Here is a 17,522-nt window from a genome sequence, read left to right on the forward strand (position 1 = left end):
CAAAAGGGCAAATTAGCATTGATTTGGCATGTGGATTCCTGTTCTTCAGGAACTAAAGGAGGGCCATCTGCTCATTGTGTCTGGCACGAGGTGGGGGCTTGCATTCCCAACCACGCTGTGCTGGATTCCAGCCTGGAACTACATGTGGAGATGCCCCTGCCCCTCCAGGGGTTGTCCTGGGAGACTGGAGACTTCCACTGTGCTGGGTCAGTCTATCCTCTGGGCAAAAAAGGCACCAATCCTCACCCCCTGGCACCTTCCTCATCATTCCTACGTTTCCTGGCTCACTGAGACAGGTTCCTGTGCTGCACAGGTGGGTTTGACACTGCAGGGCTGCTTGGGAACACCTGGGGCTCAGGTTTCCCTAAACATTGCTGGCTTGGAAGCAGGAGGAAGAGCCTCAAAATCTTTCTCTGGAGGAAATGGGGCAAGAAGAATTGCCAGCGCATGGCTTTGTAGCTGAATTCCCCTCCAAGGCCTTGGGTCTTGTGTTGTAACCTAAATTTAAGCCCTCTTGCCTGCAGACCTCCAGCTGCCCTCCAGCTCTTCAGTCCTGTTTTCCTGTCCTCTGAGCCACAAGTAAATACTCATGCAAAAAGGAGCGTGTAAAAATCCCAGATTCTGCTGTCATCCCTGTGATGAAGCATCACCCAAGCCCTCCTCAGAATAAATATAAACCCTTCTCCTTCAGCCCTTCATCTTCATCAAGGCTGCACACAGACAGCTCACTAACCCCAGCCCCGAACCAGCACATCCTCAGTGCTGCACAAATCACTCCGTAACATCCTCCATCATCTCCTACGATTGAACGAAGCCAAAGAAAGTGAGAACAGAGGAAGAACTTTGCCTCCCAGTAACCCCCCCTGCCTGCCCCTCACCAGTAATCTCCTCTCCCACGTCACACTGCTCAAGGGTTCCTGGAGAGAGGACTGGAAAGGGGAAGAGAGTACATCTGCCTCGTTTATGCAAATCCTGAACTGCTTGTCATGAGACTGATGGATGAGATGCGAGGAATAATCCAGCTTGTTAACGCCTGTGCTGTGATTGCATCCCTCTGCCAGCCTCTCTGCATTCCAGCAGCCCAGGGTTTGTTACAGGGGAGCCTGGAAGGCAGATTCTGCCCCAAGGAGCCCGTGAGGAAAAGGGGAGGCTCCAGGGAGCACAGCAGGCAGGATCCTTTGCTGTCCAGCAGGGTTAGCTCAGGCACAGCCCCGCGTGGGGATGAGCATGACACTCCAGAGGAATTTGGGTCAGGGCAGATCACCATCCATCCCAAGGGCTGCTTTCCCACTGAGTGGAGTGGGAGGATGGATCGGGCCAACCCATTTTGGGAGGGGGTTTTAACAATGTGGATGTGATTTGTGGCACTCTTTTTAGTTTCAGGCTCTATAGATGGTTTGGCAGTGTGAACATAATTTTGTGGCTTAATATAATATCCCTGCACCTTTCTACAGTAGATGAAAGAATGGTTATTTAAGGAAGGAGTAAGAGACATAGAATCCTGGAATCATAGGGTGGATTGGTTTTTGAAGGGATTTTAAAGACTATCTACTCCACTCCTCTGCTTCCATGGGCAGCAGCATAGTGGGGCTTGGTTGGAAAGGGACCCTGAAGGGATCTGGCTGCAAAACCTCTGCCATGGGCAGGGACACCTTCCACAAGACCACGTTGTTCAAAGTCCCATCCAACCTGGCCTTAAACATTTCCAGGTTTGGGGCAGCCACAGCTTCTCTGAACAACCTCTTCCAGAGCCTCACCGCCCTCATTATAAAAAAATTCCTCTGTCATATCCAACCTGCACCTGCCCTCCTTCATTTAAAGCCATTGTCTCTTGTTCTGTTGCCACAGGCCTTGGTAGGAAGCTTCTCTCCCTCTTTCTTACAAGCTTTCTGTAATTTTGAAAGGTTGCAACAAGGTCTGACTTCTTTTCTGCAGGGTGAGCAGACCCAGCTCTCCCAGCCTGTCTGCACAGCAGAGGGGCTCCAGCCCTTGGATCATTTTTGGATGCCCTACCCTGCATCCACCAGCTCCTTGTGCTGAGTGATCCAGCACTGAGATCTCACCAGAATGGCAGAATCACCTTCCTCTCACCCTGCTGGCCACTCTTCTTTTGAAGCATCCCAGGATCTGGTTGTTTTCCTGGTCTGCAATCTCACACTGCCAGCTTGTGTCCAACCTCTCATCCACCAGTGTCCTCAAATTCTCTTCCTCAGGGCTACTCTTCATCCATCATCCCTCAGTCTGAAACTGGGGATTGCCCCAACCCAGGACTACCCAAATCCATCTGGATGATCCATGAAAGTCTGAAGGAAAACACAGAAAGAGCCACCCTGAGACTTGCAATTGCTCCCAGACCATCCTGCTCATGGATGAGCAGGAGAAATGGATTGGCCTCTCCTCCACACATTCCCTAATCCATTTTGTCACCCTTTTATGCCTTCAGCCTCCACAGCATCCTGTGGCAGTGAGGTCCCCGATTGAATTACGAGCAGTGTGAAAAACTACTTCCTTTAGTTTGTGCTCAGGCTTTGGGGTCAGTGAGGATGGCTCCCTGCCTCACCAGCCTTAATTCACTGCTGCTCCCCACGACCCCTGAGGACCTCGGGGAGAAGGTGCTGCAGGAGCACACATATTTCTCGTTCTTCTGCTTTGTAAGTGCAGGGTGCAGACTTCTGCTGCTTCAAGGTCATGGCTGGATCCAGATTTGTGGAAACTTGGGGCTTCGAAAGGGATTTGCTTTGCCTCTGTTTCTCTCCACCTTCAAGGGCTGTGCTCAGCTTGGTAAGAAGGTTCCACACCCTGCTCAAGCTCGTATATTTCTGCCACCTCCATGACTCTGGGAAGTTCCCTTTTGCCTGCTTTAGTGTGATATCAGAGATTCCAAATTCACTCACTTCAGACCTTGTGGAAGCAGATGGAACCTCTCCCATCACTAAAGCGATCCTGGAATTCAATTTCTTTTGTGGTCCTCGCTCCATGGACAGTGAAAGTAAGGCCAGGGATGGGCACAGTTCTGATTTTACTAAAAGGACCTCTATTCTAAGTGTCTTTTGCAGGCACAGCCTGAATCTCCATCTTGCCATTGCTGGAAAATTGCAAATCTGAGCAATAGGATCTCACGGTACTTCTGCGTGCAATTTAATGACGTCCTCGCTGGGCATTGGAAACTGAATGCCTAAAATTACAAGCTGAATTCCTGTTGTCAGAAGGGGAAATGTTCCCAATCCAGTTTTAACTTTGCTGAGGCAGCAGCATTCAAAAACAGCATGGTGCACCTTCAGGGTTGATGTAAAATTGGACTCTGATGCAGTCTTTCCATCTTTTCCCAGCTGCCTCCAAGGAAATTTATCCCCATCACTGGGGGAGTGTCAACATTGTTTGTCTTGTGGGGAGAAACTGAGGCACAGTCATTCAGAGCCATGGAGGGAGCCAGAAAAAGAGCCCACATTACATTTTCCACGCACTGGCGCTGGTCAGAGGCCCCTGGTCATCTCCTGCTGCTGATTATCTCGAGCCAGGTACAAGCTGGAGAGCAGCAAAGTGGAAATCTCCTTTCCTGATGCTGGGAGAAGCACTTGGACTTGGGCTTGTGCAGATCCTCGCCCCAAGCTGGTTGCAAAATCAGATGTTTGGGTCTTTGTCTCCTTTGGTTTCTCTTGGGCAGCCCAGCTTTGAGGTGTCATGGGGCAGGAAAAGTTTGGGTTGGAAGGAACCATAAAGATCATCCAGTTCCAACCCTCTGCCATGGGCAGGGACACCTTCCTCTATCCCAGGTTGCTCCAAGACCTGTCCCACCTGGCCTTGGACACTTCCAGGAGTGGGGCAGCCACAGCTTCTCTGGGCAACCTGTGCCAGGGCCTCACCACCCTCCCAGGGAAGAATTGCTTCCTAAATTTTGGTTTGAAACATTGACACATCACTGCCTACACATCTCAGGACATTTCCTGGTGAGGTTTTTGCCCCAGCCAATAATCCCCAGACCATGCCAGGGCAGAGAGAGCGTTATACCCTGTGGAAGGCTGTTCTGCTTTGGGAATAGGAGTTCAGCCAGAGGAACAGGAGCTGTGTCAAGGCTTTTCTCCTCAGGGGTCAGGAAGGAAGCCTGAGGATGGGATTAATGTGGGATGCAGAGGTCAGCAGTGTCAGGACGTGCACCCCAGGAATCCCAAAACCCAGTTTTAGCTGTGCCAAACATCCCTGTGCACATTCCCCTGTGCAAGCCTGAGCCTCATGCACACACAGCCCCTCCCTAAATACCCCCTATCCCTGGGGGGTTCCCACTTAGCTCCCCAGCTAATGCCAGTGCTTTTAACCTCCAGCTGAATTCCCAATCAATCCCATCCCAGCTCCCAGCTCCAATGAGCAGTGGTGGAAGCGTTTCTGTTCACTCCTTGGGGTGACCTTGCCCTCAGAGGCCCTCTTGTGTAACCCTCACACTCAGGGTGGTGATGCAGGGAAAAAGACCCCAGAGGGTTGGCTGCGAGCACTGGCAAGCAGGAATAAGGGAAGGGGGAAAATGGGATTTTTCTAGGATTTTCTGGTGTAGAATCCATGGCATTTTTTTGGTACCACTGATGGGGATGGGTGGGAGTTAGGCCAGGCAGAGAGTATGGGTGATGCTGGCATGGAGGAAAAGCTGATTTTATAGAGGGGAATCAGAGGGATTTTGTATTCCCCTGGGAGTGAGGAGATGCCTGGGAACTCACAGCAGGCTTGCTGTAATCCTACTCCTGATTGGGATTTCAGTCTGCTTTCCTTAAACTGAGGTAAACTGAGGCAGGGTGGGATGTCACTTTATGACCTCCATCAAAAATCTTCTGCCAAGAACCCCCAGGTGCTCCTTGACTTTGCTGTGCCAGGACATCAAAGCCACACCTATAAAATCCTTGAGAAACTCCAGGTCCTGCCAGGGGTCCCAACAGACAATGCCAAGAGATTTTCACCCATGTAGAGCAAAGCTGAGGACAAAAATAGAGGTGGATTGGGATGTGATGATGGTTAAAGACTCCAGGAGCACAGAGAACACCTGGCTGAGGCTGTGCTGGAGCCAACAGAGCTCTGAGCCCCCTCTCCTCGGGCAGCCACATCTGGAGCACAGCTGGCCCTCCTGCTTGGCCAGGACTTTCCCCACAGAATTTTGACTAGATCCTGGATTTTGAGCTCCAGTCTTTCTGCTCAGCTGTCCCCTGATCCCACCCACTGAAAAAAATCATCCAGCAAGGAACTGAGCCTGGCCTTGCAAACCCTGAGAGCTTTTAGCCCATCTATAATTAACATCATCTGGAACAGACACCTTAGTCTTTAAATTAATCTCCTTTTGGGATGAAATCCTGGTTGGTTGGAAATGAATCATCATCTCCAGCACTCTGCTGGAATTCTTCAGATCATGGAGCCCCAAAGGAAAGCAGAGGAGGCTTCTCACATCCATCTTTTCAGGTGGGAAAGGATTGGCAGAGATGCTTCACTGACAGAGTGCACAAATCCTGGAGCCAGGATTCAAATCTGGCTCCCCTGAGTGTGTCTCCCCATCTGGGCAGTGCTGAAGGACATGGACATCACAGATGGGAGGGTTCCACCAAAGCTCAGGGGCTTTGGAGTTTCCTCATTGTGGTTGAAAGCCCCAGGATGATCCATTTCTAGGTATTTCCCATTTCCCAGCCCTCCCTTTCCCCAAATCCCCTCTTCCAGCCTTTGAAAGTTAAAACAGGATCAGGATCCTGACCCACAAGAAAATGTCCATCAGAATCAAACATTTCCCATGCCGTTCATGCTGTTCTGCAGGCTGCCCTATTATCTTCTGGTCTACCCCTAAGGCAGGTGCCTTTCCCACTTGGAGCTGGGAGAAATTTGGGATGAAGGATGCTGATGTGTGTGTATATTATATATAGAATTTATTAACACAACAGGCAGGTGAGATTTTAGCTTTCTCTGCGCTCAGGAGACTCGGAGAGAGGCAGGGGGAAGCGCATCAGTCCCTGCAGTGATGGAGCAAATATCCCAGGATGTGAGGGGACCATGCAGAAATCTGTGGTTTGAAAATCATGGAGTTGTTTGAGTTGGAAGACACCTTAAATATCATCTAATTCCATCCCTTCTGCCACGGGTACAGACACCTTTCCCTTGCTCAAAGCCCTCAGACCTTTCCTTGAACATTTCCAGGGAAGGAAAATGGACCATAAAAAAAATGCTAAGGAAAAAACCAATTTTGAGCTTTGATTTTAGGAAAGAGGTGCTGCTCCAGAACCTGTCCAAGCTCCCTGGGTGCCTTCCAGGGTTAACTCCTGCCCCTGCAGCCCAGCAGAGCCAAACAACACTCAGGTCTGAGCCCTTCTTGACTCCTCTCTGTGCTGTCAGCTCACAGATGCCACTGTGTTTTTCCAGGCATTTCCACTCTGCTTTGCTCCCTCACAAAAAAACCTCTAAAATTTCCAAGCTGTTGCCGCTTTTTTTTTTTTTTCCTCTCTCTCTCTGCTCACAGTTCCTTGTGAATAAGGACAGAACAAATTCCTTTCCTGTGTTTTCTCAGAGTGGCAAGGGACTTTCCAGGGCCAGGCATTTTTCTGCCTCAGGCAAAAGGGATATTTAATGTGATATCTGGGGACCTTCTCACAGGGAAATGGGAAGCCTCAAGAAGGGAGGATTAGCTCAGAGAGAGTGGCTTTCACCCTGCTGGGATGTCAGCCGTGCACCAAGGTCAGGAGAAGGAAAAGCAGAGGGAAGTAAATCCCAGCCAGTGGCACATCTGGAGCCAGTGGAGAGAGAAAGGGGAGCTGGAAGTGCTGAACCAGTGGGAACAGACCAGGAGAGGGTGGTGGGAATGCTCCTACAGGCAGCAGTGGGGAAGGATGCCCTTCCTGCAGTCATCTTGATTTTTTTTCTCCCTTTTTTCTTTTTTTGCATGGAGTGTTTCTGTGTGGGTTTGTGTGCATGGCTAAGAGTGCCCTCCATTGGCCACATCCAGGCTGCTGCTCCAGGAGCATCACCAGCTCAGGCAGGGAAGGTGGTGGCTGCTCCACCAGGGATGCTCCACGGAAAGCAGGACATGGCAGCACCCTGCAGGCTCCTCCTGCCCAGGCAGAGCTGAAATCTCTGAGCTGGGCACAGCTGCAGGGCTGGACCTGCCACTTTGGAGGTGCCCATCTTGGTGGGATGGGGTGAATTGGGCAATTCAGGCAGAGGGTGAAGGCTGCTGTGGGTAAAATCAGGGGTGCCCTGATCCCTGCTCACACATCCCACACTGCCTGACTCTCCAGGGTGGCTGTGGGGGTGCAGAACCTGTGCAGGAATCAAGCAGGGTGGTGGCAAAATGCAACCTCAGAACTGGATCATTCCTGCAGGAAGACAGGGCCCACCATGGTGGTGTGTGGTCAAAGCTTGGACTTGGTGACCTTGGAGATCTCTTCCAACCTTAATAATTTGATACTCTATGGCTTGTAGACTCCAGAATTCACTGGGACCAGCACAATCTAAACCCCTTGGGCTCCAAAATTCACTGGGACCAGCACAAACTGAATGCCTAAACTCCCTGGGCAGCCCAGGTGTAACCTGTGATTCAGTCCTTGCCCGGTCTTGATTTGAGCTGTGGAGGTCTGTCCCAGTGGATTTCTGATCCAGTGGATGCCAGAGTGGGGTGGGAAATGCTCAGCAAGGAGGTAGAAAAAGTTACCAGGGCTGTGTCCAGCTGGGTGAGGGTGCAGGAGCCTCACTGGTGGCTCACAGCTCTTCATAATCCCATTCCTTGTCACCCCTGACACCTGCACGAGGTAACCAGGGCAGAAGGACCATTCAGACCAAACTTTTCAGCCTCTTTCTGTGGGTCTCTTGGGATGAAAAACCATTTTTGCCAGGGACACATGCACAAAGGCAACAATATTTTGGTTTGTCCTTGAGAAACGCAGGCTAAGGACAGCCCAAGGTGCTCCAGTGTCACCCGCTGTCCCCAGCTTTGCTCTGCCAGACCCATCTCCCAGGCAGAGATGGAAGGAAGGGTTTGGGGAGGTGTTGTGTGCTCCAAGTTGGACCAGGCAGGGATGTCTTCCATCACTCAAAATTCCAGAAACAGCTGGGCTACCTAGACACTGACTGTGGCAAAAACCATGGGAACGTGGGTAAACTTGACTGTGTGGCCTCCAACACTACAATAATCTGTTTTTCACTCATTTAATATCACTTCCCCAGGTGTAGGCTGTAGCCTGTGGTTATATGGCTCCCTTGGGGGTTTTGGGGGATGGAGATGCAGGGGATGGATCTCTGCTGACACACATCAGCCACTCAGGTTCCTGTTGCATCTTCCCTCCCTGCCCGGTCCAACACCTGTTGAGCCAAAAATCCAGGTCTGGAGGGGGTTTTGCCCATCCATTCCTGCTCTGAGTAAAGATTCCCACTTCAGCAGGGATTAGTTAAAATTAAAAAAAAATATATGATTATGCTCCTTATGGTGAAACCTTCCAGATGGGACTGCACTGAGGGGAAATCAATTGTGAGACTTAACAACCATAACAGGTCTGGTTAAAGTTTGTTGGCTTTTATGGTGCTTTTCCCAGACAGGGGCAGTGAGGGGGAATTTGTTCTGTGCTCACCACATCCTCAGACAGAAGCAGGTCTGTGGTCAGCGTGAGAAAAATTGAGTTTGTGGCGAGCAGGAGGCCTGGGCTGAATCCCAGGAGCTGAAGTCACCATTAGGGACTGGATTTCAAAACAAACCCTGTCTCCTCATCATCTGGTTGCTATGGAGGCACTGCTGGCTCCTGCTTCCAACCAGGAAAGGCAGGTTTCTGGTCTGGAGCAGAGGTTAAGATGACAGGAAAGATGGAGATACTATTTACAAGAGCATGGTGTGACAGAACAAGGGGGATTGGCTTCCCACTGCCAGAGGGCAGGTTTAAATTGGATACTGGGGAAAAATTCTTTACTCAGAGGGTGCTGATGCCCAGCACAGGCTGCCCAGAGAAATTCTGGATTCCCCATCCCTGGAAATGTCCAAGGCCAGGTTGGACAGGGCTTGGAGCAACCTGGGGTAGTGGGAGGTGTCCCTGCCCATGAGAGAGAGTTGGACAAAATTATCTTTAAGGTCCCTTCCCACCCAACCCTCTCTGTGGTTCTGTGATCATTGTGGGTCCCTTCTACCTCAACACATTCCATAATTCTGTGATCCCTGGCTGGCTTAGCAGGGTGAAGGTCGGGTAGGGTTTGGATTTGCAAACAGAATGAGCTTTTCCAGCACTGCCCTAAGAGAGCCAGAGTCCCCTCTCAGAGTCTCAGATAAAGCAAGAGCCTTTCAGCTCTGAAATCTGATATTTAAAATACTCACAGTCCTATTTAGACAACCCCTCCTGCTAATCAGAAAATTTATAAGATGTTTGGTAGATGCCTGTGTTTTTTGCAAGCAAGACCAGGTTTTCATCTCCTTTTCACTCTGAATTCTGGCCCCAGAGGCAGGCAGAGCCTGGGAAGGGGAGATTTGCACTGTCGAGCTTTGTAGACTGCAAACCAGCCAGGAGTGGGGATCTGACTTGTAAAAAATTTAAGTCCAAATGCATTTGGACTCCATGCTGATTAGTGTCAGGTCTAACACACACTCAGGAACGTGGTGGCAGGGGCTGCAGTGATTTGAAGCCGGGATGAAACACGGTTTGCAAATAGCAGGTCTGACTTTGGAGCTCCCTAACCCTTTCCTGCCCAAAAGAGAAGGTTTTGGCAGAAGAAGGGAGATGCAGAGATGAGTCTTTGATATGGAGCAGGAAGAGAAACCGAGTGAATGTGGAGGTGCATTTAGCTTCTCATCTCCTCCCAGATTCACAGGATGGTCTGTGGGCTTCTCATCTCTTGCTTTTCAGTCTCTCCTGGGGCTGGGATTAGCTGCCTGAGCTGTGGATTTGCCGGGAATTTGTAAAGCTCCCTCTGTTTGCAGTCTGGGAAGGCAGAGCCTGGCATGGGGTGGGAGATGGCAGCACTGGGGACAGCAGTGGGGCTGGAGCTGGAGGAGTGGCTGCAATGAAAACCAGTTTTCCCTCTTCCCTGGATGCAGATGCCCCTCTCCACAGCCCCTCACCCTAATTCCTTCCCGGCAGTGCCACCCTGATCATGGGAAACACATCCCAGACGATCTGAATTATTTGGAGGGCGATGTTGGGCTGTTTGCATTTCAGTGCACGGGTAGTGAGTGCTTGCTTTCACTATGGACTGCGAAGTCTCCCGAAATGGTGGCATTTGACAGGGGGAAATCTTCCTCCCAGGTTCCCCTCCATCCTTTAGGAATGGGGCAGCAGATCTGTTTTGGAGGCCGGGTCAGGATGAGCTCCACCCAAAGGGAAACCAAATTTTCTCGACCTGGGGTGAGCTCAGAGGGGAAGAAGGGAAAAAGCTGGAAAGGTGGGAGGGAAAAGGTGCCACGGCTGTGTGATCAACAGTCCTGCCCCACACCCTGAGGGTCTGCCCCTCCTGGCCTCCCAACAGAGCCCCTCCACAAATTTGGGGGTGAACAATTGTGGGAGGGAGTACAAGGAGTAAAGTCCTGCTACTCATCTTATTTCTCCTTCTCTCTTATCTCCTGGAAAGAGAGGAGATGGAGGGAAGGGACCATAGGAGAGTCTTTTGTTGGGGTAAGAAAGAGGGAGATTTACAGCAGTGCCTCTTTGGCATGGGGGGAGCAGGGCTCTGGGCTGAAGGAGGAATCTGTGCCACAGAAGGTTGCAGGGAATGCATCCTTTGGGCACTGCAGGGTGGATTTGGTTGAAGGGTTTTGGGGGCTGAAGGAGGTCCTGGCACTGGCACAGAGGGCTCTCACTCTGCAGATGCTCTAAGCCTGGCTACAGCATCACAGGCTTTGGGGTGTTCTGCATTCAGGGGTGAAAAGAGAGGTGGGTGCCTGATGTGGAAAGAGATAAAATCTGTCTCTATTGTCCTTTTTTGCTCCTGTACTGGGTGTACAGCTCCATCCATTATCCTGCCTGGCCTCAGGGTTACACCAGAGCTGGGTTCCTGAGCAACAACTCTCTTCCCTGCACGGTTTTGGTGGAAGGGAGAGAGAAAAGGAGGGACATTAAGAGGCTAAGAAGCAAGTGCTGGCAGGAGGAAGAGATGAGGCAGAGCCCAGCTGGCCATGCTGACCTCCAGCCCACCCTCCCCAGGTGCCGCCTGAAGTCTGTGTTGAACCAGCTCCCTGGGGATGGAGAGAGCTGGAGACTCCCTAACCCAGATACCAAACCTGTTTTCTCTGGGGAGATGGTTCAGATTCACAGGCAAGGCTCTGCTCTGCTCAGCAGAGGGATCTGCATGAGCAGGGGGCACAGGGAAGGAAAGCAGCTCACAGCTGTGCTCACCCCCGGGTGAATCACAGTTCGGCCCCTCCTGGGGGTCGGGATACCCCGAAACCAAGCCTGGGGATAGGGACACCCCAAACCAAGCCTAGGGATGGTGATGTGGGGCTGCATCTTCCCCCCGTGTGAAGTGGCGGGACTGGGGCTGCTGTGTGGGTTCTCACCCGCCTGAAGGGTTAACAAAAACAACAACTACAACAACAAAGTGCCACCAAAACGACCAAATCCCAAATCTCTTCTCTTTCTCTCCCCTCCTCCTTCCCTTCCCTGTTTTTTTCCAGGTGTTGTTTATGGCCACAGGAGGGAGCTCAAATCCAGACATGGGAGGATCGGCTTGATTTCGGATCCAGAGCCTCTTAAACTCTGCTTTTCCTCTAAGCTGGTCCCTGTTATGTCCAGGATCTGGCACCTGCTTGACATTTACTTTGAGTTCCAGAGGACCCGAGACCTAGGATGAGGAGCATTGGATCCGCCCTGAACCTGCTTTTGGTATCGCCACTCTACTTTGTGTGGACCGTGGTCGCTCTGGACCTGGCACAAACTCCCTGCACCACTTTGGTCCAAGGGAAATTCTTTGGGTATTTCTCCTCGTTCGCCGTCTTCCCGTTGAACTCCTCCCTCTGCTCTTGGATTATCCAGAACCCCGACCCTCGCAGGTACACTTTGTACATGAAGATCCTCAAACCCTCCGGCGTATGTGACCACCAGCACATCCGCACCTACCAGTTCGACTCCTTCCTGGAGTCCACCCGCACCTACCTGGGCATGGAGAGCTTCGACGACGTCTTGAAGCTCTGCGATGGCTCCACCCGCTTTGCCTTCCTCCAGTCCAACAAACAATTCCTGCAGATGAAGCAGACGGCCCCGCCGGGCGTGGACACCTGGCCCATGCGGTGGAAGCCCAGCAAGGCTCAGGAGAGGGACTTCTCGGTGGAGTATCTGGTGGTGGGCAACAGGAACCCCAGCAAAGCTGCCTGCCAGATGCTCTGCAAGTGGCTGGACGCCTGCCTGGCCATCAGCAGCAGCTCCCACCCGTGTGGCATCATGCAGACCCCGTGCTCCTGCTCGGGAGGGGAGGTCCTGGATCAGGCCAGCGAGATCCTGGGGTTCACCAGGAAGAAGGAGGATTGCTACAAGGATGGGATTTACCTGGAGAACTGCGTGAGCAGCCCCAAGGACAGCAACGGAGCGGAGTTCCTGGGTGAGTGGAGGGTGGTCGGGGGGGTGTTGGGGAGGGAGGGATGCTTGGGATCTGCTCTCACACTGCCCCCGTCACCTCTGTGTCCCTGTCTGTGGATTCCTGGCATGAAAAACCTCGTTTGGCAATCAACAGGCAGGTCAGGTAACCCACAAGGCTCTTTATGAGCCTGCGACTGGAATTGCAAATCTGCTGCCCCTAAATATTCCCCGAGTTGTTGCAATTCGTTCTCGGGGCTTGTTCATTGCTTGTTTTACTCCTGCAGCCTCTGAGCTGCTGAGAGGGAGCTTCTTACCTGAGGGTGAGCGGTTTTCCAAAGTAATTACAGATGTCCTGGAAAAAACCAGGATCCAAGCTACCTCGCGAGGCGGGCTGCTCTCAGCAGCCCTATCAACCACTTTTAATTCTTAGGGAAAACTTAATTCTTGGGTCTGGTTCAAAAGGGGATGACAACAGAAGGCACTCTCGTTGTGTTCTCACCTTCACTTTCCTTCTGGAGGCTTTAAGAAAAATAATTCACCACGCTGCTTGCATGGGGTTACTTGGGCTCATTCCTCAGATATTTCACTGGGTTTTGATTGTGGTCTTGAGTATGGTGTGGGCTGGAAAGGGACAGGGGAGGTGGGAGAGGCAGGAGAAAAAGGGCTGTGAGTCAAGGTGGGACGATCCTGAAGTCTGATCATGTTCTGGAGAGGGGAATGCTCCTTCCAGAGACCTGATGCAGCCTTGCCCAGCAGAAGGGACTCAGGGAGGGTCTGAAAGTGGAGCCTTTTTCTTACTGCCTGTGTCAGGTCTGCTCCAGGGTGTTTATTCTCAGCTCCCACCCCAGCATGCAGGTTATGTAAAAAGCAGAAGTGTGATGCTAAACAGCAACACAGGGAATGGAGCCTCCAGTTCAGCGAGTCTCAGCCCCCCACCTGAGCCTCACCCCAAGGTCTCATCTTCTTCAGGTGCTCGACTGAAATGTCCTCTGCCACCAGCAGAAAGTTGACATCTGTCAGGGTCAGGAATTTGGGGATCCTTCCTGGCTTTTCCACCCCTGTTGAGGGTGGGATTTCTCAGGGTTGAGGGGAAGAGGCCAGATTTGCTTTTGCAGTGGGCAGGAGGTGACCAGGCACAGGTTCAGGCTGTGCAGAGTGATTTTCCTGCAGACTGCAGCCTGGCATTAGCTGAGAGATCAGGGTATGATCAGGTACTCGTGCGTTTGTCAGTGTATTTTGGGGGAGGTTTTGTTTCTCACTGGTCTGTGAATCAATACATGAAAGCACAGCCGAGCCATAAATCCTGCAAATTAGTTCTTCAGTTGTGCCTCCCTCCCTGGCCATGAGCACAAGACTCTCCAGATTTGGGTTGGTGTTTTGTTTTTTTTCTCGCAATGCCCTTTTCTCCTGTGTGAACAGCTCTGAGGAGCCTCTCGGAGTTCAGTCATGTGTCATGCCTGGAATTTGCTGATTGGGTGATTTATGCGTTCCACCCAAGCAGTGTGACCTTTCTCACTGCAACCAAAGGTGAAATTTGAAATAAGATTTTCAGCAAATCCTGAAGCACTCAAGCTTAATATTGGCTTTTGTAGGGATCTCTCCTAGTCCAGCTCGAGTGCCTGAATGTTCCCACAAAGTAAATATGAAAGAGGCTCAAGGGTGGCTGAATCAAAATCCTTTTTGGGTGTCAAATATTTGTAGAATGCAGATAATTTTTCTGCTGGCTGCTCACATCTGCTCCATACTGGAGACAGGGAATTATCATCTTGGCTGGTGGGATGCCATCCACACAGAAACGATGCTTGCAGGGTGCCCGGGCTCTCCATGTGCTGCTCTGTCTGTCACTGTGTCTGTTTTGATTTATGCAAAGGCTTGATCAGGAAGATGGAGGCGAGATCCAATTTGGACAGGGAGTCAGCAATCCCTTAACAGCATCTTGTGGGTGGAATATTTTGATAAGGTTCCTGATTTCCAAGTGCTGATGCTGGTTATTGCAATCATTGCTGTTCCAATTGTATTTGTAGCGGGTTTTTTTCCCAACAAGCTTTTGTAATTTTTTTTTTTTTATTATTATTATCATTGCTATTTTTCCCTCCCTGCTGCTTTCTGAGTCATTTGTTGTTTCTGGGCCTGTCTTAACACTTTCATCCTGGAACAAGTGGAGATGTGTGAGTTGTACTAATCCACTCTGATGACTTTAAAGGCACGACAAGGAGTGTGGAAGGTTCCCTGCCCATGGCAGGGGGTTGGAACGAGATGGTCTTTGTGGTTCCTTCCAACTGAAACCATCCTATGAATTGCCAGATACCATCCTGAAATATGAAACCTGACTTTTCCTAATGTGCCTTTTTATTCCTTGGGTATTTCCAATGCAAATGGATGGGTGCAACTCTACAATGAGCTGTTGCAGTGGACGATGCTCTGCTTTGGCTCACGGTCTGTGGGTGAGGTCCCGATGAAAAGCTTCACTCCAAGAGGATCCCGTTGCTCCAGAACTACAGGGACTCTCAAGAAAACATAACTGACAGCCTGTTTTCACTCACAGCCAGTGATTTTACACCTGGCTCAGGTGCACAGGGAAGTTTATGATCATTTACTTAGGAACTTCACAAAGAAACTCTGCCAAAGTGATGCTATCTTGTCTAGAACATCTGTTCCTCAGTGTCTGGAGGAAGGAGAAACTGCTGCACATTTCCTTCCCAGGTTTAGTGAGACTCTCTTTGCACTCACTGTCCCACACAGACATTGCAAAGGGTACAGCAGGCAGTGGTGGGTTGCAAAAAAATCCCTCAGGTTGTCCCTCAGATATTTTGGTCTTGCTGCATGTGGAGCTTGCCCTGGTGATCAGGAAGACATGCTTGGAAATTTTGGGCAGCTTGAACTGAAAATGCTTTCCAGGAGAAGACAATTCAACATGGAAACCATTTTTGGCCATTATCAGATCTCCCTTGGCTAATTCAGGAAATGTGGGAAGAAGGCAGAGGTTTGTTTGTAGGTCCTGATGCTTAGATGCAAACTCACTTTTTTGGGATGCAAACTGGCATTTTTGGAATAGGTTTGGGGGGCAAGGACTGGAGAGTGAAGAGGGGAAAACCTCCTGAAATGCTGGGCATTGGTTCTTTATGGTCAGAAAGTGCTAGTAACCCTCCCAAATGCGAGCTGGATTCTGTAATTGGAGCTGGAGCTTTAACAGGGATGTTGATGTGACCCTGTAATGAGAGAAGGTTAAATGTGTGCTTAAGTGCTGTGCTGAGTTAGGCACTTAATGAATGTCTAATTAGTTTTGTCTCTATGTGAGCATTCCTGGAAGACCATTGCAGTGCTGTCACATTTTGGTGGCCCAAAAAGATAAACGTCATTCCCTGGTACATCTGCTCTTCATGTCCCCACCTTGAAGGGTTCCACAATGCTGACTGCAAAACAAGGCTAAAAGTGTCCCTCAAAATAATATATTTTGATATATATAAAATATATACATCTTCTTCTTGATAAATCAGGTGGCTCCAAGGCTGGGAGGGTTTTTATAATGAATGGGTAACTGAAACACAGTAATGCTGCACTGATGTGCTGGGGATTTTCCTGCCTTTCCTGCTAAATTTTTCTGTTCTTTTGCTGTCCCCATTGCTCTGAACAAAATCAAACCCCCCTTCCCCACATGTGCTCATCACTTTTGTTTTGTTAGTGGTGTTTTATCTTGCACTTCTAGATGCTTTTCCACCTCTGCCACATTGATTAAGGTTTCTCAGAGTGTCTGATTCCTGTTTGGAGAGGCCCATGAACACGTTCCTTCTCAACCTCTGCTGCATTAAGTGGGCTGGTCTCCATAAATCTCGCACTGCTGGACACACCCCTCCAAAGGTCTCTTGTTGGAAGTTTTGCTTCATGCTTGGAGTGTTTTTTGGTCAAAACACGCTTTGGTCTCCTCAGCTAGGCTGAGCTTCTGTCTGGATTTGTGGCTGAGTGGCTCCTGAGTGGGGTCCATGATGTGGAAGAAGAGCCAGAGGCAGAGAAATTAATCAATTCCCACCCTCCCTGCTGCAGCAATCATCTTGTGTGTCACAGCTCCCCTCCCCTGGAATCTCCAACCTCACCCAGGGCAGGAATAACTCCATAAGTCATTTCCTATATTTGAGATGAACTTTAGTGGCCATGAAAGCTCCAGAGATTGATAAAGAGCTGTGAGTAATTGCCATGGGGCAGATCTCAAACCTCTCCTTGACATCTTCATCTCCTTATGACACACTCTCTGTTCCTCCAGCAAGAATCCCCCTGGCTGGAACAGCTGAGCTTGCACACAAAGGTGTTTGGCTTTGGTTTTGCCTTGGTGCTGGATTTGCCAGCTAAATAGCAAAGGGATTTGGGTGAGTGCCTCTCAGGAAGGTGTGCTGCATTCCAGCTCCTCGCTTCTCCACCTCTGTCTGTCCCTGGACATCCCTGAGAGCAGAGGTTGGATGTGGTGAGAGATGGACAGCAAAACACAGGGCAAGGAAGCACTGATTTCTCCTCGTGTGTAAAACTTTCCTGTGTAAACTGCTGAAATCATCGGGGATTTTACCTGATGTCCCCCCCAGTTTAACTCCAAATCTCAGCAGCTGACAGCAAGACCTGATATTCCTTCCCAGCTCCTGCAGGAGGAGGTTGGTTAGAGCCTGGCACGTGGCAAAGAGGTCACCTTGTCACCTGCAGGGAATCCTCACTGGACCCATTTGGGCAGCTCCTGCTGGGAATGCCCCTCTTGCCTGTGGTCAGGGATGTTTCATGGATGAGGAAAATGTGGAGAACTCCTCCCTGAAGTCTGGAAAGGGGGGCTCTGGCTCAGTTTAAACACTGAGATCTCTGTGACCTGTTCTAGCCCTGCCTGCCCCATTGTTGTCCTCTGAGAACATCAAAGACCTTTACACATGGAATGGAATGGAATGGAATGGAATGGAATGGAATGGAATGGAATGGAATGGAATAGAATAGAATAGAATAGAATAGAATAGAATAGAATAGAATAGAATAGAATAGAATAGAATAGAATAG

General features: G+C 50.3%; 1 protein-coding gene and 1 long non-coding RNA gene across 17 annotated transcripts in view; one reads left to right on the top strand and one right to left on the bottom strand.

The window, feature by feature from the left end:
- The window catches only part of ADGRB1 (adhesion G protein-coupled receptor B1), a 282,418-nt gene that overhangs the window by 68,566 nt on the left and 196,330 nt on the right, over positions 1-17,522 (top strand). For all 16 annotated transcript variants that reach the window (XM_064399042.1, XM_064399067.1, XM_064399077.1 and 13 more), the window contains one exon: positions 11,600-12,519. In XM_064399042.1, the coding sequence (XP_064255112.1) occupies positions 11,772-12,519 (748 nt within the window). In that variant the 5' untranslated portion in view covers positions 11,600-11,771. The remainder of the gene's footprint in view (positions 1-11,599; positions 12,520-17,522) is intronic.
- Positions 16,647-17,448, bottom strand: LOC135286157 (uncharacterized). The gene is made up of 3 exons (XR_010350632.1): positions 17,237-17,448; positions 17,053-17,122; positions 16,647-16,931 (listed from the first exon to the last, which is right to left on the bottom strand). It is a non-coding gene; the product is annotated as an uncharacterized LOC135286157 (long non-coding RNA).

This window comes from Passer domesticus, chromosome 1 (assembly GCF_036417665.1).
Source record: "Passer domesticus isolate bPasDom1 chromosome 1, bPasDom1.hap1, whole genome shotgun sequence".
Classification (NCBI taxonomy): domain Eukaryota; kingdom Metazoa; phylum Chordata; class Aves; order Passeriformes; family Passeridae; genus Passer; species Passer domesticus.